This window comes from Haplochromis burtoni, unplaced genomic scaffold (genome assembly GCF_018398535.1).
Source record: "Haplochromis burtoni strain Fernald_Lab_line unplaced genomic scaffold, NCSU_Asbu1 Contig_18, whole genome shotgun sequence".
Lineage (NCBI taxonomy): Eukaryota > Metazoa > Chordata > Actinopteri > Cichliformes > Cichlidae > Haplochromis > Haplochromis burtoni.
The window spans coordinates 1,728,146-1,751,020 of NW_024582379.1; the positions used below are offsets into that span (position 1 = coordinate 1,728,146).

The following is a 22,875-nucleotide window of genomic DNA, read 5'->3' on the forward strand; positions in this document are numbered from 1 at the left end:
TGGGCAGCCATTGGCGCGCCCAGGGAGCAGTGTGTAGGGACGGTACCTTGCTCAGGGGTACCTCAGGGTAGCTGTTCAGGGGAATCGAACCCCCGACCTTCCGATCATGGGGCCACCACTCTACCTACTGAGCTATCCCTGCCCTCCTTTTTTTTTTTTTTTTTTTTTGAAAGAACACATATTCTCTGTCATATGGGCCTGCATGAATAAACTTTATGAATCCTTTATCTGCAACTGAAAATAGTTGTGGATGATTACTATACCTTTCTAATGTGACGTTGTTGTTCCTGGCTCTCTTTCTCTCTCTCTCCCTCCTGCTCTGTTCCTGTGCTACTGCCAGTGTAACTACCGCCCCTCGCCCCTCTTCCCAGCGCAAAGCACAAGTGACTCGGAAAAAAAGTGCAAGAGAGAGAAAAAGAGAAAGAAAAAAAAACCAAAAAAAAAAAACCCACGGCTCGCGTCGTTCACGTCAACGAACCGGCTCTAAGAGCCATTTCGTTCGCGACCGACACATCACTCGTCTGTTTCTTTAATGGCCCAAAGCTGAGCACCACTTGTACTATAGCCACTTGGTAAATATTTACCTTCTCTTTTTAGTTTAACAAACTTAAAACTCCACAGGTTTTTAGAAATAAAGGGCAGCCAACCGGACTTTGTACTCAATGGAAAAATGTGCAATTTAGAAAAGACAGGGGGGAAATGAGAGAAAGAGAGACTGAATAATGTGTCTATTGGAAATGTGCCAATAAGAAAATGTATGAATAGGTAATCCACTTCCAGATTTTTTTGATGGATGGGGCACTTTTATTTCTCTCTTGACTCATTCGCTGCAGGAATCTCCAATCAGGCTGAACTTATCAAGCGTGAAAAACCATGTGAAAGAGAGGCTGACAGAGACAGAAGAAAACAAGAAGGTTCTTTCTCTTTTTCCTACTTGGAAAGCTCATTATTCCTCAAGCTTCCCTCGTCTGAAAAGCAACCCCCTCCTTTACCTAACTTCACTTTTTTTTTTTTAGTCCCCGCCTCACCTCCCCACAAGCCCACACTATATGAGTGACTAGCTAGTTTTTCTTCTACTCCAGCACCGCCTCCATTCTCTCACTGGCTCTTTCATTCCCTCAATCCCACCACTCCTCCCTCCTTTCCTTTTTCCTCCCCTCTCCTTTTTCTCCCTGTTTCTTTTCATTGCTGGTTGTTCACGCCAGCCAGCTGAAAGCCAAAGAGCTCCTCTGTCCGTCTCCCACTGATCAAGCTTTAAGACACAACTTTCCTCAGAGAAACTGAGACTTTACTCCAAAGGAAGCATTCACTTGAGTCTAAAGGTACAGAAACAACTTCTACTTTTAGTATTTTATACCAGTTTATGTGTTTGCAGATACATTTACCCATCTAACCAGAAGCTGTGTTTGTGTGTGTGGATGTGTGGGAAACTGTACACGTGTGTTGAAGAGGAAGTTTGCAGCCCTTTGCATAGCAGCACATGGGCTTGTCATAAGAAAGCATGTCTCCAAGGAAGGGTTAAAATGTTTTCTTGTGGGATGGTGCTGCTAAATTATTGCTGTCATCTGTCAGAAGTTGCAATGGGATATTGTAATTTTTCAGTCTCACTTAAATGTATTTGTTCATCTGCTGTAGTAGTTTCAAACTATGATAGAGTCACTAACCTCTGTTATCTGATTCAACTAACCGCATGACTGTCTAATCTTAATAGCTGGGTAACTTTTAAAATATTATCTTCCCTCTCAACCAGGCAATTCCAAAGGAGAAGGCGTGACAGAGAAGACCAACGGATCAAGTGAATCATCAGCACCTTTAAGGTGTTCCTGTCACAGCTGAGTGGAGTTCAGGTTTTCCCACATTCATAACAGATCTAAAGATTTCACTCGCAGCTATGACTCAAAGCAACGGTGAGAACCAGCAGAAGACCCGGAGTGGTCTCAAACAAATCCGAGCCGGAATCCAGTCCCGATCAATAAAAGCCAGACAGAAGGTGGAGAACATGACAAAAGACGATGTGAAGGGATTTTTTACCAGAAATGCCTTTGTGATTCTCACTGTTGCTGCAGTTATTATTGGTAAGTGGGGGAGGATTTATTTTTTACTTCAGGCATGTTTTACATGAAGAATAAATCAGTTCATTAAAAACTGAAGATTACTGGAGTACACCACATAGCCCTCCTCTCTTCAAACTTGTAGAGTGCAGCACATTCTAAGCGTCATGCAAATAATCCATGAATTTGCAACCAACAGCTCCACGCTGTACTAAAAAAGGAGGACGAATAAACACAAACTCTCCAAATGAGAGAATACAGGGAACGTAAATTAACTTCTTAACTGGCCTTTAGCTGACCCTTTAACTGGCCTTTGGCATCAAGCCAAAGGTCAGCTCAGTGCTCTAACCTCTGACTCTTACTCAGTAGGATGTAAGCCGGGCCTGCCTGCTGCCTGGACATCTGCAGCCCTGCTAGAATTACACCATGCCACAACAAACACATTTGATTGATTGTTAAACTCCGGATACTCCTCACTTCAGGCTGCAGGGTCAGCCACCTGGGCTTGTCTGCGGATTACTGATGGAGTGAACAAACAGCTCATTGAAGACACAGACTTCACTGAAACCGAAGATGAAAACAGACATTTTAACAAGAAAATCTCATTTTAAAAATCAATTAAAGCAGGAGTCGCAACCATTGCGCAACTACTGGTGTTTTGAAGAGTCTAAACGGCACATCAAGTGCTTTTCACTTTCAACACTATAGCACCACCTACTTAGATTATCTTTTTTTGAAAGTAGTCACAAGCATTATAGCCTACTAATAATTTTAACTCATATTAAGGATGTATTCATCCCTGTGTTGGAGTTAAATCTAGGACTCTACTAAGCTCATGTTGTCATGTCAACTTAAAATGGTCACATTAAGTTTCTGCTTTGCTTCTGCTTCACACTGCAGGTATAATCCTGGGATTTGCCCTTCGGCCATATAACATGTCTTACCGTGAAATTAAATTCTTCTCTTTTCCTGGAGAACTGCTGATGCGAATGCTTCAGATGCTGGTGCTGCCCCTGCTGGTTTCCAGTCTCATTACAGGTATGGGCATCAAAACATTTTTAGAGCAATGAGGACACTAAAAGATACAGATGCATCTCCATGAAAAATACATAGACTACTCGCTGTCAGAACCTTGTTTTATTCTTGTTTTAGTCACAAGTACATCAGATTAGGAGGTCAGGGAACTAACCCCCATCAACAACAACAATAAAAATAGTCAAGTTTTAAGGGTTACTTTAAATCGTGAATGATGACTTAGAAAAAATGTCTCAAATGTCTCAAATAGAAATGATTTAGTTACTCTATGAGTAACTGCGTCATAAAGTTAAATACATCTGACACACCCAAGGCCACATTTTTAATCTATTATTAAGGTAAGTAACTTGTAGTCATTGTCTATTTCTGGCTTACCTCTCAGAAACGTACACTTGTATCGAACAACAATATACCCAGCACTTTACTCCCAATATCATAAATACATAATACTACCCTTTGTCTTAGCCACACATCCACAGCAGTAATTCAGAGTGCCTACTCAGTATGTCTCCACAGCTTTCTTCAGATTTTGTAATACAGTATCTAGTGTAGAAATGGCCTTCTAATGTGTACTCTGAGTTCCTGCTATCCTGTTGTGGAAGTGTTGCAACACATCAGTTTTCACATACAAAAAAAGAGCACATGACTCTGTTTTTATGGGATTTTATGTATGTGGATGTCTTAAAACTCGTCCGTGTTTATTTTAAGAAGCTGATAGTGTTGTTTGCTGTTTTGTGGCTTGCTGACCAAAATAACCCTCATGAGTGGCAGAGTGTGTTCACCTAGTTGGTGCCTGTTTCTTTTAGGCCTCACGGTAGATGTGTTTAGGATGACCTCATAAGAGAGAGAGAGAGACTCAATCACATGCTCTAATCTTGCAACAGCATGTCCACAGCAGTCACAGTACATTTTGTTTTATTTGAAGCCATTCAGAATTAGTTTATGCAGCTCGTGTAAATTTTGTCCAAATATTGCAGAACAATAACAAAACAAAAACAAATGACATAAAGTTTTCAAGTGTTTAATACAAGTCAGACACACACGAGTACTCGATTGTAGCAAGTGTAAGAATGAATAAAGTTATGGAACGTGTAAATTTCCAAAATACGAGTCAACAGCATTGACGAAATAGATAGGAGGGCCTAACGCCCAGTCATTGAGCACTGATTGGAGGGGATCGGAGGGGCCAGTCTCCTGAAGGGATGACATAGACAATTGTCCGATAATAACCTTCTTTGTGCTTCAGCAGGGCGTAACAACAGCATCCTCTGACATCATGTCACATGACCAACAGCATGTGGTAATCAAAAAAAAGAAAAAAAAGAAAAAGGATTCTGCCTTAGTCACAAACTAATGCAAGTTATTAGACGCTATTCAGAACCAGAGACGGTCAAACACTACACTGCTGCACGTAGCCGATGCTGTAACAGCAAACATCATCTGCATGAAGAGATAAATAGTAGCACATGGAAAACAAATTCCAGTAACATTATAAACAGTATAACAATAATATGCAGAAATCTGATTATTGTAAGTTAAAAAACAACTATCACTTCATTCATACGTTTTAATTACAAATACTTTGTTTAAAAATAGACTTTCATGCATGTTCATAAAACCAGAGGCTTTTTTCTCATCTGTTTTTGTCTCTTGATCATTCAGGTATCTTTATTATTTTAATGGGGTAAAGTTATTGCATTACAAGTTCTTTTAGAACACAGTTAAAAGGTGTCCTACTCTAATTGAGCTAAATGTAACATATATTTCATCTTTAAGTATTTTCATTATGTTCTATAGGACTGATTGCTTTGCATACTATCATGACTTTGAGAATAACATATTATGGAGCACGGGAGCCTCACAGTCATGAGTTGTCTTTTGCAAACCTGTAGCCCTGTGCAATATGACTGTCACGCTCCTAAGACTGGGTAGAAAAGGATTTGGCTCTGAATTGATCTCTTCTAAAAGTGAAGTAGAACTCCAAATCAGTTTAAAGACCTCAAAGGTCTTTTAAACAAAACACAGAGGAGAAAGAGGACAGGCAGGAAGGAGAAGGCTTATCAGAGAAAATGTTTTTTAATGATAGAATAAGAAAGAGAGAATACAAAGAATGTTTCTTTTTTTCAAAATTATATTTCATTCAGTTTTTCTCTCTCTCTCTATAGCTCTCTTTTACACGTACTCCTTCACTCGCCCACTCACATAAACTAACCTCTCAATCCATATTGTCCTCAGGCATTTCATTGTGAGAGCCAACTCCACCACAGAACCTTTATACAGCCAAGAATGGGCTGGATAGGAACAAGAGACATGGGCAGTAAAAAAAAATGATGTGAAGGGATCATGAGAGGGAAGTCAGAGGAGGTTTCTGGAAGAGGAACATAAATCAAATCTTTCGAAGTGTGATTTTACAAGGAAATAAAGTCCAAGAGTACCATTGCAGGTCTCATAAGAATGTTCTGCAGCATCATTTTCCTCCTCTGTGCTGTCCTGCATGCACATAAGAATTTTAGCTACATGGAATAAGAGGCATTGAAAGGTACACGATCTCATCAGCTAAGCTGCAAGTTTAAAAACACCAATCTAAATATGAAGTGCCCCTTTCTACAAACCTACAGTCAATATGTCTATTTGCAGTTACTGCACTAAAAGTAAGTTGTTGGTATTTGTAGTTATACCCACTAAGGTGCAGAGGTATTGACTGACCATAAACTGACAGGTAAAGAATTGCTAGAACCGTGGAGTTTGTCTTTGCATTAAGGGCCGACCTCTTGGAATTGCAATGTCCTGCATTTCAACTTCCTCCCCAAGGCAGGCCTACTTTTGTATTTGATGAACATTGCCCATATGAAAAAAGAAGGTCATTGTCCTTCCTCTCCCTCAATCTTTCGTTCTTTTGAAAAGATGGAATTGGTACGGCTGTATCCGCTGTTGCCTGGACAACAGGCTGGAGATCATTGTGTGCGTCTGGGACTAACTAAGTCAACAAGTTTTCCCAGGGCTGTCAGAAAGGGAATTGGGGGAAAGCAAGAGAAGGGGGTTGATTGGGAGGGAAAGGGTGGCAATGAAAGAGGATTGAAGCAATAAGATCAGTCTCCCCCGAAAAAAAGGAAAAAAAGGGAGAGGGGTGAGGTGAGATGTGGGTTTGGAAAGAAGGGAAAGCAGGGGAGGTGTACTGGGGGACACTCCTTATTTCAGATCTGAAATAAGGGGTGATGATGGAGGGGTGGCAGAGAAAGGAGGCGAAGAATTTGGGAGAAGAGAACGAGGAAGGGGAACGGTGAGGAGGGAAGGAAGAGGATCAAAAAGAATCGGATAAAAGCTCAAGTCTGGCCATGTTAAGACAAGAGGTACAGAGAGGGCCAAAGCAGGGGCAATAGCTACACCCACCCACGGACAAACAGAGACACACACTCACAATTGTGCTCTTTGTCTGAATGCCGACTGACATAATCCATTTGCTGGCATCTCACCGTAACCTTAAACATCACAACTAAATACCAAATTGCAACCTTTAACCCAGCCTTGATCTATACCCAGTATTAACCTGACCCCTATGACCAAGTCTTAGCCCTCAATATAACTTTCAAGGCTGTGTCATTAAATGAGGACAGACCAAAATGCCTTCACCTCCAATTAAAACTCAAACTGGTTCTCACACACACACTGTGGTATAGACAGTATCAAAGTGAGACATGCGAAAGAAACACATACATCTCCCATCACACAAAGATTTCTTTGCCTTCCTCAGCTCTGAATAAAGATAATGGCCATAATAGGACCTGACACTTTAAAAATACAACACCACTATCGCGCCCATTGAAGCGCCTTGTCAGTTTCTAAATCCAGCTCTCTGAATGGCTGTATTTCTTCTTGCTGCCATTATCCCTACAAAGTCTGTTTAATGCTATTAGAACTGTGGAGGACAGTTTAGCCTCCAGGCGCTGCGACTCCCTCACAAAGTCTTTCTGGCGGCCGTTAAACTTCATTTATTCTGCAGCATCAATTTCTTTCTGAGAACCAGATATTTCTTTTAAAGTTTCTTTCTGAAGCTAAAAATAATTTTGTTTATTTGCTTTTATTGTAATTTTAGTGTCGGCGTATCAAGCTCTATAAAATTTATAGCCTATAAATGTAAGTGCTAATATTACATTTAAATAGCAGAGGTACCTGTCTGGTTGTCATGCCAACATAGCTGGTGGAGGTATTACACCTTTATGCTGGGTAGTACATACCATAAAACAGAAAAGAAGAAGAAGAAAATAACACAGTAACTTGCTGATTTTTATGGCAGTAACTAGCTACACACACACACACACATACACAGCACACAAACCTTGAGCTGACGTTAGACTGCTTATCTGCAACCAACATCTCTACACAGTGTGTACACAGCAAACTAATGTTCGCGAGGACATGTAGAACTTTTTAGCGATAAAGAGAGTTCACGGAACGACGCCAGCTCTAGTTTTTAATTCAACTGCCAATTCATTTTTGCAGAGTTTATCCCCCAAATTGTAATTTGCAACTTGGAAAGTATGTGCAGTTTTGCGTGTTACAATTTTCCCCTCTGTGTGCTTTAGGTGTTGTTTTTCCATCAGGAAAGGTCAGTCAGATTGTGTTTCTTGCCACTTTTTGTTGTCACAGATAGTAATTCAGATAATCCAGGTGGAGACATTTGATCTATAATTACAGCCTCATTTCCCAAGCTAACCGTATGCTCACAGGGATAGACTTTAGTGATGCATCAATAAAAATCCCTGGGCAGGATTACTGCATTATTCTTTTAATAGAAACCATCATAAAAACAGGAACATGCTCTATCTTTACAAACTTCACTGTAGTATTATTGCACCCTTTTTAAAAAATAACCACATTCTTTTTATTCTACTATATACATAAAGAAATAATGAAATATTACAGTCACGAACTCTGCGGTGACTAATTTACATCATGCCCAACACAACCTTTATGACACCGTTTCTTCATTAGTATATAGGAGTTATTACAGCATGAGTCACTCCATGCTTCTTCCAAAAGTACAGCTGTCAGTGAATGTGTTTATTTATTTTTAAAACTCTGCTCATATGTTTATGATTTGTCATTTTGCAGGTATTGCTGCTCTGGACAGCCGTGCTTCTGGTAAAATGGGAATAAGAGCAGTTGTCTATTACACCACTACAACCATCATCGCTGTTTTCATCGGTATTGTCATGGTGCTCATTATTCACCCTGGAAAAGGATCAAAGGATGAGTTCTCCAAGCAGCAGCAGATAGAGCAGGTCAGCGCTGCTGATGCCTTTCTGGATCTTATCAGGTATACCTTTATGCATTCTGACCAAACAAGCGTTCTCACAAGATCACTCCAGTACAATGACCGAATCAGCAAAAATGAGGATTCATAGTCCCTTACTAATTGCCCTTTTGATATAGGTCACTGAGATGGAGGTGTTCAACCTGGGAGAAGGATTTTTAAGTTGTTTTATCTTTTAATGCTGCAAAATGCACTGCAAAATCACACAGTGGTCTTAATATCCTATACAATTCCTTTTTGATTGTTTGATTGTTTTTTATTTTATTTTATCAATATGCATTTGTAGTTTGTAATTTATTCATTCTAATTTTTAAATGTACTGATTTTGTTGTGTTTTGCAGGAACATGTTTCCACCTAACCTCGTGGAGGCTTGCACCAAACAGGTAATTTTTCCTCCACACATTTCCCGTTTTCTTCTACACTTACAGAAAATTGATTATCTCACAAAGATGTCTCACATCTGTACCTGAGTGCACAGTTAGCATTGTTTACAGACTCACAGTTAGTAATCCTTTTCATATTGCCATTGTCATTTCTGACCTATGCTGCCGAAATAAACAGTGGAGTTAAATTCCACGATTAACTCCTTTGGTAGCATCCTTATAAAAACACATTAGACATGCTTTACTTATCTCAGTCTTTGGTAAGGTGTGCATTGCAAAACGTTATTAAAATAGACAAAAAAGTATTTTGGGACAGTGATGGCACATCCAGCAAGCCATTCAAACACATCTCCACACAACACATGTTATCCTATTGTGACTTTTGCTTCCTCATTTGAACACAATTTAGGTACGCTGAGATGTGTTTGTGGGTTGTTATATTTTGTGAACATTTGTGAAGGTTGCTTTTTTTTTCTAGAGTTGATTCCACTTGCTATTTTAGTGAGGTCTGCAAAGACCTTGTCTTGCAGAACCTACACAGAGGACCTGAGGTCAGTCTGCTGGTCTGACCTTGGGACCTCTGCTCTGGCATCTCCGGCATCTCCGCCATCTGATCTTATATTTGCTCTGGCATCTTCTATCTGGGCGGTCTGAAGGATCAGACAGATGTGTTCCCTTATAGGTCATTCCATCTCAAATAAGCAAATTGTTAGAACATTTCTATTCTACCCTCTTTTATTTGCATAAAAATGTTATAGTCCAAAGTTCGAATATAATGAGTTCTGTGACATTTTATTGTCATAAATCAAACACTTTAGAAAAGATATTTTTTGAAAATGGTCAGTCAACTCACTTCAGGCCATTTTCTTTGCACACTGAATCTGAGGAAATGTTTGAGTTAAAGATAAAAGCCTGAAATTTTCACTTGTCTTTCTTATCATCAAAATGAATCCAGATCTATAATTTGGGTAGATGCATCAGAAAATGTCTGATAACCAGAAGCTTGAAAAAATTCAAGCCTGTTAAGTCTAATATTTGTGCATGTGCTAATAAAAAACACTGTAAAAGACCATTAGTGACATTTCTGAATCTTGAAAAGTATTTGATATATAAAACGAAACTTTCACAGCAATAATTGTATATGTCGAGAACAAGTCCCATGTTGATTTGAGCTGGCCTGACCCTTCATCTGTCTTGATTGACCCCACTCATCTTAAAGGAAAAGTAAACCTAAGAAAGAATGTTAAAGACTATTGGTGTTAGGGTACATCAGAACTGGATGGCTTGCATTTGCTGTTGTTTCTCTACATTTTATCTAGAACAAATTTATCCAGATTTATTAAGATGCCAGGATCATCTGGCATCTTATTCCAGTGAAAACTTGCTGACGTCACACAGACACAGAATTCTTATCCAAATGCTCATTTTTAAGTTGTATATTACACATCAGTTTCATAGTAACGCTATCTTTAAGCTAAGCCATTTTTTTCTTTTTAATTATTTTTAATTACTTTGCCCAGATATTTAGAAACTACTGTTTGAGAGCTGTCTTCTTTCTTTGCTAAATTCCAGTTCAAGACGCAATACGCCAAGCGAGTAGTCCACGTGACGATGACTATAAACGACACGTTAGTCGCACCCAATAGCAGCCAACAAATAGAGGAGATGATCCCTGTGCCAGGATCGGTAAATGGAATCAATGCACTCGGGCTGGTGGTGTTCTCCATATGCTTTGGTCTCATCATCGGGAACATGAGAGAACAGGGACAACCACTAAGGGACTTCTTTGACTGCCTGAACGAGGCCATCATGAGGCTGGTTGCCATAATAATGTGGTAAGTACCACAAAGGATGTTTATTGGATGCATGAATGACGTGTTTAGCTTACAAATTCATAACAGCCATCTTTCTTCAGGTATGCCCCCATTGGTATCTTGTTCCTGATTGCTGGTAAGATTGTGGAGATGGATGACATTTCGGCTATGGGTGGCCAGCTGGGAATGTATACAGTGACAGTCATTTGCGGGCTGCTCATCCACGCCATTTTTGTCCTGCCCACTCTCTACTTCGTCATCACCAGGAAGAACCCCTTTGTCTTCATTGGTGGCCTGTTGCAGGCGCTCATCACTGCTCTAGGAACATCATCCAGGTAAAGAAGCATCATCCAAAAGACTTTTAATATTATTCACTTTTGTGTTGTTTTAGTGATCTGGAAAGAGATTTTACACGTGTGACACTAATGTCTGTGCTGTTCTCAAATGAGTTGAAAACAAACTGCAATAACTTTTATTAACATGTCAATCAGCAAAATAAATTGTGTCAGATTAATAATATTAATAAATTAATTATTACACCACCGTCTCTTGCTCTTTCTGTCGTCTTGCAGCTCTGCCACATTGCCTATCACCTTCAAATGCCTGGAGGAAAACAACAAGGTGGACAAACGCGTGACCCGCTTTGTGCTCCCCGTTGGTGCCACCATAAACATGGACGGTACTGCTCTGTATGAAGCCCTGGCAGCTATTTTTATCGCTCAGGTCAATGACTATCAACTTAACTTTGGACAGATTCTCACCATCAGGTATGTGCTGTACACTGCACTCTTTTATCAGATTTGTTTTGTCACAATTTCCCTTAGATTTTGTGTGCATTTACGCATGGTGTTTCTTTGCCACCAATTAGTTGGAGAGGAATAAATAAGTAGTATTGTAGCCAAGGGAATACATTTAAGTCACCCTCTTCAGTGTTATTACCATAGAATGACTTAATATGGGGACAGAAATTGAATTTCCAGGTCGCTCCATCTGCCTTTATTTGTTTTAGTATCACAGCTACTGCAGCCAGTATTGGAGCAGCTGGAATCCCTCAGGCAGGACTGGTCACCATGGTGATAGTGCTAACATCTGTAGGCCTTCCCACAGATGACATCACACTGATCATTGCCGTTGATTGGTTCCTGTAAGTATTGGCTTTATATTGCTACAAAAAAACACACACAAAAAAAAAGCTAATGTTCTTCTGTGTAGTCAGTAAAAAAGGGAGACTAAGCCAGGCTTTTTCACAATTTAGCTGTGAAACTGCATCACTCACTGTACAAACTGGAAATAGTTTGGTATGAGGGAGGAACGGGGAGGATTTAATTTTGAGAAAATAAAATGTAGTGCTGCTGTGTGGTATGAATTCAATCAATTTGGACCTAGTAGAAATATCTGTTGTGCCTTGCACTCTTGATTAGAAGATAAGAGGACAGCTTCCAGAGACACTCCTTTCACATTCCACGATACGTAATCCATCTGGATTTGATTCAATCCACAACTATCTCCTGCGCTAGCCCCTTCTTCCTCCCATCTACTGGCTGTGTACATTCAGTCTGAGGATAGCCTGAAACAGTTCTAAAATCACGCTTACAATTTTCTAATTAAATGTATTTTTATGAACACATGTCGGTGTGCTTTTTTTTGTTAAGTTTAGCATCTTTTGTCCTGTCTTGCTTTGGTTTGTTCTCTTTTGTTTCATGTCTAACCTCCTGTTGTCACCTGTCTTTCATTAGGGACCGGTTGCGCACCACTACTAATGTCCTTGGGGACTCCATTGGTGCAGGCATAGTGGAACATCTGTCTCGCCATGAGTTGCAGAATACTGACCCCGAGGTGGGCAACTCAGTGGTGGAGGAGTCAGAGAAGAAGCCATACCAGCTCATCAACCAGGAGAATGAGTACGAAAATGAGCATCCTGTCAGCAATGAGACCAAGATGTAAAGACAGGGTTAAATTTGCTGCACTGCTTTGAACCACATTTTCAACTCTCAAAGTCCTTTTGACTTCTAAAGTTTTCATCTGATGAGATCGTATGATTAAAGTGATTTACAGCTAGAATCTATTTCAGCCAAGTGAGTTTCACTAATGTGTGAGGCTTCTCTCACATCCCACACACTTGAAGTGATTAGTAGCTTTGTGCTATTCCTAACAGTACTATATGTTATGCCAGAGGGTGGCAGCTGTTTACTATTAAGAATGAAAACAGAGCCCAGTGGTCCATGGCGTGCATGTTATCCAATTTCTCCCAGAACTGTGATGACTAACCTTACCCACTAGAGGCCAGTATTGCTGTATCGGGAAAGCAGCCCACTTGCACACATTTTCTGGCTTTAATTGTTTTTCATTGGTTATGTTTATGAGAAATGTTGTTAAGTGGTAGTAAAAATCTATCAGGAGACTTCATGCACATGGACTAAATGGCCAACATTTTTCAGCCTATATGGAGGAAAAAGTGCTACTACAACTTCTGTACAGTCATTTGTGACTTTATTTTTTATGATCATTGTACAGATATCAGCTGAATGAATGATATATTTACAAAAAGTCTTTTATCCCTTAACTATCCAAAGCAGTATGTGCTGTCAGGCAAACAAAGCTATCTCTCTTTCTCTCTATAACTATCACCTCAATCACTATAATCATAAATAGTGACATACCAAAACTACTAACTCGTGTTTTCTCTCTTTAAATCTGCTCAGCTGCAGATTCGAACTTTAAGTCAGTAGATTTTTTTAAACCAAAAAAGGAGTCTGTAATCCAAATTTCTCTATAGCTTAACAGCAACCAACAAAACATGGTGCTGTTTCAATATAAAGACAGTAATAATGTGGTGACTGTAAGGTGGCACCTTCAGACTGAAAAATAATTGCCTGGAAAAAAAGAGTTAAATGATAGGTTGGATGTTAAATTTTCATATTTTTCTAGAAACATTATGGTGGATTTTTCTGAATTCAGTTTGGCATAGAAAGTACAATTTTATGTGTACACTTCTTTGATTTAGATAGAGATCTAACAGATTTTACATCAGAGCCTTTTAGTTTAATGCTTAGCTTTACATTTGAACTAATTCAATATAAAGGACATATAGAATGCATAGCAGATTCTTTGTATAGAAGATCCATCTGAATATAATGTAATTGTATAGGGAAATATAGACAAATGTGTATATTAATTGTAGCTTAAAATGGCAAAAGGTTACTTGAGGATTGTAAATGTAAAGACGCTCTTACCAAACTAACATTTCCTCTAGTTCCTCTTTACAAATGCAAACGGTGCCTGATTAAAGGACCAAATGTTTCTCTTTACACACTTGAGGAAAATGAATAGATCGTTTGTTTACAGTTCCTGGTGTCTCTCTTGATATGATTTTCTCATTAATTCACAGGTATGCATACACACACATGAACAGGAAATAATGAGAGTTGTAGTTTTATCTTGCATGATTATTTTGTTTTTGTTTTGCTTTTTTGAATAAAAAAAAATAAAATCTTTGGTTGTGTGTTTATTGTTTGATCACGATTATCAGAAATGTGAAATAATCAGTGAATTCTTAGCTTTTGGAAATCGCATATAAATTGAATAAATCTTTGAAATCCACTTTTAGCAGTTGTGAACATACTGTCAGGAATGCATTCATTCAAGGTTATAGGAGGAAGAAAGCAGACCTTGATTCAGTTCTTTATACATTACATAAAATAAAACATTTAATCCTGGGCAGGTCTTAAAATAAGGCAAATAAAAGTTCAGATGAATTACTAAACATGGTATATCAGATAGTGTCATTATTTATGTAAGAAAAAGATTTGGTCAAAAGGCAGAAATGGAGCATAAAAAAGGAATTATTATTAGCTTATTATTAATTAATTATTAGCATTATTAGCAAGGAGCTGCTAATCGAATGAACTTGAATAATCCGTCATCAGCAAGTGTGAGGACCCCTATAACAGCAGGTTTTGGCAGTTTGCTGGTCTGAAGCATTCAGGTGTGTGTTTACACAGTGCCCAAGAAGAAAGCCATCAGCAATGATCTTAGAGTAAAAATTGCAGCTGCCCATCACTCTAGGAAGAGTCTTAAGGTCATTTTCCAAAAATGTCCCTTCTTCTACAGTAAAAAAGATTATTCACAAGTGAAAAAAGACAGGTGTAAATGTTCAAAAGAGTGGACATCCAACCAAATTCACATCACGTGGGACTGTACAGTGCTCAGTGAAATGGCAACAAAACAAAAACAACAACAACAACAAAGGTACATTTCAGACTCCGCAGGTCTCAGTTAGCATGTTCAAGTTCATGACAGCACATTTTGAAAAAGATTGAACACGTATGACTCATTTGGTAGGTTTGACAGGAGAAAGCCTCTTCTCTCTAAAAAGAAAGTGGCAGCACATCTAAGGTTGCATCTGAATAAACCATAAAACCTCTGGAATGTCCTTTGTACAGATGAGATCAAAGTGGAGATGTTTGGCCATAGTATACAGTTCACATGTTTGGAGAAAACCAAACACAGCCTATGAACACACACAACTCATACCAACTGTCAAGCATGGAGGTGGAGAGCTGGTTATTTGAGCTTGTTTTGCAGCCACTGGACCTTGGCACCTTACAGTTGTTAAGTGATAATGAACTCTGTATAGCAAAAGAGTCAATCAAGGTGTTGGCACAGTCAATGACCAGACATCAGCCCATTTGAAATGCTGTGGAGGGAGCTAATGAGAGCTGTGCATAAATATATGTTCAGTTATCCTGGACAAGACTGTGCTGAGCAGGTTAAACAGATTTTTGTAAATCAGTTAACATGCTTCTCATCCTAATGTAACTCAACAGACACACAAACAAACAAAAAGCAAAACAATACAAAACAAAACCCCACACGTATGAAAAGGGAAGCGACGCAAAAAAAACAAAAGGCCCGTTAAATTTCATAGCCGCTAAAGTAAAGTTAATGTTAATGTAGTAACAATGAAATAATATGTTAACACTCTGAAAGAGGTATGCTTCACTAGTAGTTTTACATCACTTATTAATCTGGTATTCTGATTCCAGTAAAGTATTCTTGCTTTGACTTTAACACTTTTAACACAGCCAACTGAAATTATTACAGACTGGTGCACTGTGTATATTTTTAAATGCATCTACATAAGCTACATGTATGGGGGGGCGGGGGGGTTATACTGATATATTTGTTGTAATTTCATTGGCTGTTTATTTTTTTAAAAATATATTAATAATTTGTTCATATGGGTGTCTGTAGTATATTTACCAAATCCAAAAATTTTAATTGACTGTAAAGTAAACAGGCCACTGAAAAGAAACTTGTCTTACAGCGCTCCCTAGGGGCAAAAACACGAAATGTCGCATGGCATTTTGTTTGGCGCCGATGGAGGGAGTCACTCCTGAGATCTTTGGTCAGTCAGACGGCAGAACTTCCGGTCGGCATTTTGTTCTACGAGAGGAGAGCCTCTTGATGATCGCAACAATCGTCATATTTCTCATTTACTGTCGAAATTGGCTGCATTCATTGATTATGTCGGCGCAGACCGACTGAAACTCCGAAGAACGAATGTTTCCCCATGATTGTACGCTGAAATATTCACCCTTGAGTGACGGAAGAAGAACGAATCAGCCCGACCCGGATTATTGTTGATAGCTAGCAGGCTAGCTCATCGGCTAGTTGGCAAGCCACTAGAGTTCCTTCTGGAGGAGCTGCGAGAGAGAAGAAAGGGGGAGCTAGAGATACGGACACAAACCAAGCTAAAACATTCCCCTCCCTTTGAACGCAACATCCGAAGGTAAATATAATCACACATCTGTATCTTTAATCCAACTTTTAAAATTCCGACTATTATCAATAACGTTGATAAATGTTCTGCCGTGAGACCACCTACGGCGTCGTTAATCGTTGACCGGGAGGTAACGGAAGCTAGCGAACTAGCCAGCCAGGCTAGCTTAGGTGTGTTTTTGCTGTGCCGAGGCGCACGGCCTCGACTGGATGTCATTTGTCGAGCCCGAGGATTGGGCCGTTGCCACGGAATTAGGAGTCTGTGCCGTTTTCTTTACATCTATTTACAAATGCGCCGTTTCCTCCCCGAACGAAATGGAAATTTGCTAAAAATTCATAAACCCCTAGTAACGCTTCCTTGTATTATTTGCATTGCCTTCCGTTTATTTGAACGAGCAGCAGCATTAGGAGCTAACTGACAACATTTACAGCTAGTTAGCATAACTGGCTAGCTATTAAAACACGACTATTGTTGTTAGTGAATGTTGGGCAGCTAGCGTTACTCATCTTAGCTGCTATACTCAGTGGTAACACTAGCTTCACGCTTAGCTCGAACGATCCAGACAGTCAACTTCTTGGCAGTGCAAAGGTTGGAGAGGTTTTGTTCGCAAGTAGCGAGCTGCCGCTTGCAGTTATGCTAAGATAAACATTGAAATTGATGCTAATATTAACTACACGGGAGCTAACTTTTTTGCTGTTATTATTAATGCTGTTTGACATCTTAGGCTGTGTTTCGGGTTATTGGAGCCTTTGGCAGGGCTAGTAGTGGTTTTGGTGGCGAACCTGCTGTGAAATATTTTGACTATGGTTCGCGCAGAAACGTACGCTGCCCCTGCTCTTCCTTGCTTTACTGTTTGAGTTAGGTATGCATGTTGTCAAATATTTTCCCTCTTGACCAGAGCCAGTACAGTTTCGTTGGCTTTCTCGAATTAGCCAGTGTGCAGAATGTGCACGGGGGCTGACGGCTTCTGGAGGATGCAGACCCCACTACTACCGCCACCATCACAGTGCATCTGTTCCTTTGTGCTGCCTCCTGCCTGTCAGTCTCACAGCTGTCAGCCAAGCCCCTGCATGCATAGGGAAACCACTCTACCACTGAGCATGCTAAAGTTGCCGCGTGCTAATGCACTGTTTACAGTATCCGTCTGTCGGTACCCTGCAACAGTTTTGCCGCGCACGATAAGTTTTGCCTATTAGGGATCGCATGCTTTCAGTTCATGTCGCGTTGCAGTATGTTGTTTACATATTTGCATGGCTTTAGTGATGTGCGGAAGTCGATCAAAACTTGTTGCTCTCTCTTAGAAGCCAGTGCCACACACTTTTCATTCAATTTTACGGATAATGTAGTGTTAACGAGATGTTCATAACAAAACAATAATGCAGGCACTGGCATTATTTTACTGTTTTGGTTTAGCTCCATTGGCTAGCTGTAAGCAGAACTTCTTTTGAAGTCTTTACGACTAAGAGTAAAATGCAGTTTTAGGTTACAGAGTCTGATGCAAAGCTATTTTCTTTTTTGGCAGATTGAAGGACTTTTTTATCTGAAATGTCAGTGAGTCCACAGGAGACTGCACAGAGTTCGTCAAAAAGGTATCATTAATTTATATTTGCAAAAGCTTAAACTGCTTTACCCTTTATATTGACATTTCCTGTCTTGATTTTAAAAATAGTGTGAAGTGCAAAGTATCTTGTCAAGAGGTTGTGATTAGATGTGCTAAAAACATTTCAGCTGCATTTTTTCTTTGCTTGTGTGCCCCCCACACACATTTGTCAGAGGTTAAGGATCTAACAAGCAAAGGGATTTCAATCCAAAAAAAGGGCCACAGGTTTTCAAGGTTTCTCACAGCGAGCTGTATGGTTTGAAATGCGTGATGTTTAGGCATCAGGCAATGTAGTTAAATCGTAGTAACACAAGATGAATCCTTATTCAGATTAACAGTGCTTTTGGTATTAGAAATGGTTGTGGCTCATTTATGGAAAGGCATTATCTTGAGGCTGTATAATATTTAAAAACGTGTGCTGAGGGGCAGTCATCCCGTGTCAGTCTTAGTCCTTTCATTTAGCTGAGTATGGCAAGCTTTTAAAGTTTTGTTGATGTTGTCCTATTGCATTTACACCCCTTCCTCAATATTTGTTTGTGTATATTTTGCATTTCTGCTCTTAGGAGAGGTGTGAATAAAATACAATGTCACATAAATCAGTGGTTCTCAAAGTGGGGTTAAGGACCCATAGCCAAGTGCTCTGCCAAATACTTTTTACAGAAAATATTGTTCTGTGTCATTTAGAAGCATGGATTGCATATTTACAGTTGGGAATCATTTGCAGTGTGTTCGCATTACTCCCTGCCTCTTAAGTGTTGTTTTTTTTTTTAACACAGCTACAACTGTTAAGATTTGAAATTACATTAACCATTATTTACCTGTAATAATAGGCTGGAAAAAGTTAATATAGCAAGAAAAAAGTTAAAGTAAAACAAAAAGGAGGACAGAACCTGGCAGGTGTTAAAATGTAACACCGTTTATGTTCAGGTGCTAATATCTGTTGCAGTTACAGTAGGCTCAATCATTTTATGCGCTCTCTCTCTCTCTCTCGTTCTCTCTTTTTCACCTTGCACTGACAGCAGTGTGTGTGTAAAGTCTGAAGCGGTGAGAGCTACACCTAGGCCTTTGTCACACAGCTGTTTGACACACACACACACACACACACACACACACACACACACACACACACACACACACACACACACACACACAGTATGTGGTGGTGCAGGTGGATAATGCCCTAGTAACCTGCAGCAGTTCTGGGTTTAACAACATTTCTGTTGGAAATCCAGCTTCACTTTCTGTGATACTTGGGAGACGGGAGCTGCTGGTAGCACCCACAAATGTACAAACAGCTGACTATTGAATAGAAAGCACTATTGCCTAACCAGATAACTCAGTAGTATTACCTAGTATTATGTGGGGATTCAGGAAAAATTTGTAGCGTATTTTTAGTGTGACATGTATGTCATGTAACAATTAGTTGTGTTGATCTGTAACTTTGTGACCTGAGGGCTATACGACAAAGCAAGTACACACTCAGACACAAAACTAAAATTATGGATATCCCAAAAGTCTCTGGCAACTTTATAAAAACAACTTTTGTTAAATCAGGCTTTTTTTCACAAAGAAAAATCTGACTTTGCACATGTTTTCATAAAGAGAATATACTGATACACATTATGAAGAATAATCACGAATTGCAAACAAACTGCAACGTGTCTGCAATTAAGACAAGAGAAGAATATTCAGTTGTATGTGCTTATTTTACCACTCAATGCACACTCGGAGCTTGTATTTTTTCTGAAGTGAACACTTTACATTAGAGCTCTTAACCTTAAAAAAAGTGATATATTTAACATGATTCCCAGGAAGTGCATTTAGGTCCCAGACTGTCTCATGTTAAAGTACAGGGCAGTGTGGAAAGCACTTTAGTTAATTGACTTAGCAATTAAGTTTTTGTTTTGAATCATCTGTGTAATAAACAATAGTGGAGTGAAATTGAGTACTAAAAATGTTTTTACATCACAGACTGTATGCTTGTCGGTTTGTGATGCGTACAGTTCGTGCTACTGTACCTGCTTGGCTTTGTACGATGGCATTACCAATGAGCGGCTCATTGGTTTTGCATATATAACGTGCTGTCTTCCCTCAGTTGAGAATATCTGTCAGCGAAAGGGTTGCACATGTTGCAACCAATTTTAATCAGAAACTTTGAATATAAAAATGAGAGATTATGAGGCCAGATTTAAAGAAAGCCACCCTTGTGACATTGAAAACTTGCCACACACACACAACATGCCTCAGTAACCATTAATCACGCCTTGTGGTACATTCCTCAGGATTCAGTTCTCGGTGCTTTTGTATCTGTGGGGCATTTCTTCAGTGACACAACTAACGTGCGCTTGTACTAGCTGCATGGCATTACTAAATGCTGTGAAAAACGTAAGATCATAATTGAATAACCAATGAAGAACACAGCATTTTATTTTGATTGACACGCTCTAGCAGGACATTTATTACAGCGCACACCATTGCCACATGAAAAGCAATGTCAGCATAAAGGCAGACAGGAAAAAACACAACAAATATTTGGGTCTATTTTTATATTTAAATAATATGACTAATTATAGCATTTTTGTGTTAAATAATTTCTTTGTATACATTTTTATGACCATTAACTCATTTTGTAATTCTGTACTGCAGCAGTTCTTTCTCTCTTTTCTTGTCCATCACTAAAGCAGCTTTTGTCTTTCTCTTACCGACCTCCCTGTCTCTGCTAGGTGCCAGGAGATGTGAGGACGGGTGTCGTCCATCGACCCCCTGATCTACCTGTGTATCAACACACTCCCCCACCCTCACCTTCAGCATGAATGGGGATATGCCTCATGTTCCCATCACCACTCTTGCTGGGATCGCTAGCCTCACAGACTGTGAGTGTCACATAGTTATGTTACAAACACAAGTTTTCACAGTTCTGTTAAGTCTTCTCTCCCAGTGTTAAGTCCTAAACTGCAACATTCGGTCTGAACAGATGTAAATGTGCAATAGTGATTACATGCACATTTTTTTTGTTTTGTTTTTGGTTTTCCCCCCCATTTACTTCTGCGTCTCTAAACTTTTCTGAGACCTTATGTCCTGTATTGCTCACATTTTAACTCCTAAAATGTATATTTGCTGAAAACTCTCTCTTCTTGTTTTAGTGTTGAACCAGCTGCCCCTCCCTTCTCCTCTACCTGCCACCACCACTAAAAGCCTCCTATACAATGGGAGGATTGCGGAGGAAGTCACATGCCTACTGGGCTGCCGGGATGAGAATCTGGCCTCCCAGCTAGCCCATGGTCTGAACCAGGTCTCCACAGAGCACATGTGAGTATATAAGTGTCTGTAAGACAATATGGTGTCTGGATGAACAAAGACAAAAGGCCAACTAAAAAACAAATAAACAAACAAAAACCCCAACATGTTTTCATGGAAATGTTTTGGCTGTTAAAGCTCAGACGTCAGGATAACTTGGCTTTAAAGCTGATTTAAAGCAGAAGAGATGCTTTGCATTGCTTAATTCTTTAACTAATTAAAACACAAAAGATTAATTTTTAATGAATCGGAGAGATGAAAGACTACTATGAATGTTAATGCTTCCACTGCGGGAAACTTTTCTAGGTGCAAATACTACACATAAAAAGCCAAAAACCCGTGTACTGAAGAGAAAACTATTTGTGTTCTCTCCAGGTGCTCCAGTTTCCAATCCAGTTCAAAGATGTTCATGTTAGCTTATTTGCTGATTCCGAATTGGCCATATAGTCAAATTTCTGTTTACTGCTTAAAATGTATTCAGCATTTTCTTTCTGCTTTTGACATTAAATCTGACACTTTTCTAATCTGCCTCATTGTTTTGATGTGAACTCGTTTTGTGTGTTTTCAGAGAGCTGAAGGACAACCTGGGTAGCGATGAACCAGAGGGAGATGCACCACTGTTGCTGCAGACCATGCTGGCCAGGAACCCTGGCATCTTCAGGGAGAAAAGTATGGGCGCAATTACTTGTTGCACATTAAGTCGTTATGTTACTAATATAAAAACAAGAAAATCAAGCTTTGTGTTTTTGTTTTTTTTTCTATAAAGGTTATTCATTTCAATTCTCAATTTTATTTCTAAACAGATGTCATGCAGCAGCCAATGGTACAACCTTTTAAGATGAATTCCATGCATAGCCCTGCCCAGTCTGCAAACTTCCAGCCAGCTGCGATTTCTCCCAATCCACCAAGGTAAGATTGACAAGAATCTGGTTTATTCCAACTTTAAATTTTAAATGTTAATTAAAGCACAATACAAATACATCATGTTTGAATTTAAATAAATGTTTGGGTTTTTTTTTTGTTTATGCAGTGTGCTTCTTCTTATTTGCTGTCCTTACATTTTCTCTATTCTAGCCGGTTTGTGACACCTCCGACAGGTTCCAGTAGCCGGTACATGGGCCAACAGAACAGTCCAGTACCCAGCCCATACACTCCTCAGAGCCCTGCCACAGGTTACATACAGCAGTATCCCCACCAACAACCACCCAGCTATAACCAACACCAACAGATTCAACAAGGTGAGAACCTGTGTTTAATGTTAATACGCATGCATGGACACTCAGAACTCATCATTAATTTTTTTTCTAATGTTAAACTTGCGACTAAGTCTGATGGCGTCTTTGTTTGATTTCGTCAGCCATATCCGTAGCTTTGGCTTCTGGAAACTCTGTTCCCTTTGAATTGAATAATAAGCAGGGGTTTGACTGAATTCATATTCTTCATACATAACTCGAATGTACACTGAAGTTCTCACATCAGATAATTGTGGCTCCTATAATTAAATATAATTTGTGGAAATATTTATGTTTTGTATTTACAAGGCCATTGCTGGTGTACACAAACTTGACCTTTTTCTGTTAATTCTACGCGCGCGCACG

The 22,875-nt window shown here is 39.4% G+C and overlaps 2 protein-coding genes across 5 annotated transcripts in view; both read left to right on the forward strand.

Annotated features, from left to right (window-relative positions):
* The first annotated feature begins 1,158 nt into the window (after nt 1–1,158).
* Nucleotides 1,159–14,092, forward strand: slc1a3a (solute carrier family 1 member 3a). Its single transcript, XM_005916192.2, has 10 exons — nt 1,159–1,322; nt 1,751–2,075; nt 2,952–3,089; nt 8,199–8,403; nt 8,742–8,784; nt 10,357–10,619; nt 10,700–10,933; nt 11,171–11,365; nt 11,608–11,742; nt 12,335–14,092. Exons 2-10 carry the CDS (start codon nt 1,892–1,894, stop codon nt 12,540–12,542), a joined length of 1,605 nt encoding a protein of 534 aa, XP_005916254.1. The 5' UTR covers nt 1,159–1,322; nt 1,751–1,891; the 3' UTR covers nt 12,543–14,092.
* A 1,905-nt stretch (nt 14,093–15,997) lies between these two features.
* nipbla (NIPBL cohesin loading factor a) overlaps nt 15,998–22,875 on the forward strand; it is a 28,567-nt gene continuing 21,689 nt past the window's right edge. For 2 of the 4 annotated variants that reach the window (XM_005916193.3, XM_005916196.3), the window contains exons 1-7: nt 15,998–16,389; nt 17,903–17,969; nt 20,704–20,853; nt 21,124–21,289; nt 21,846–21,946; nt 22,081–22,186; nt 22,352–22,515. In XM_005916193.3, coding sequence (XP_005916255.1) covers nt 20,790–20,853; nt 21,124–21,289; nt 21,846–21,946; nt 22,081–22,186; nt 22,352–22,515 — 601 coding nt within the window. In that variant the 5' untranslated portion in view covers nt 15,998–16,389; nt 17,903–17,969; nt 20,704–20,789. The remainder of the gene's footprint in view (nt 16,390–17,902; nt 17,970–20,703; nt 20,854–21,123; nt 21,290–21,845; nt 21,947–22,080; nt 22,187–22,351; nt 22,516–22,875) is intronic. The other 2 variants (XM_005916198.3, XM_005916195.3) reach the window with 2 other exon arrangements.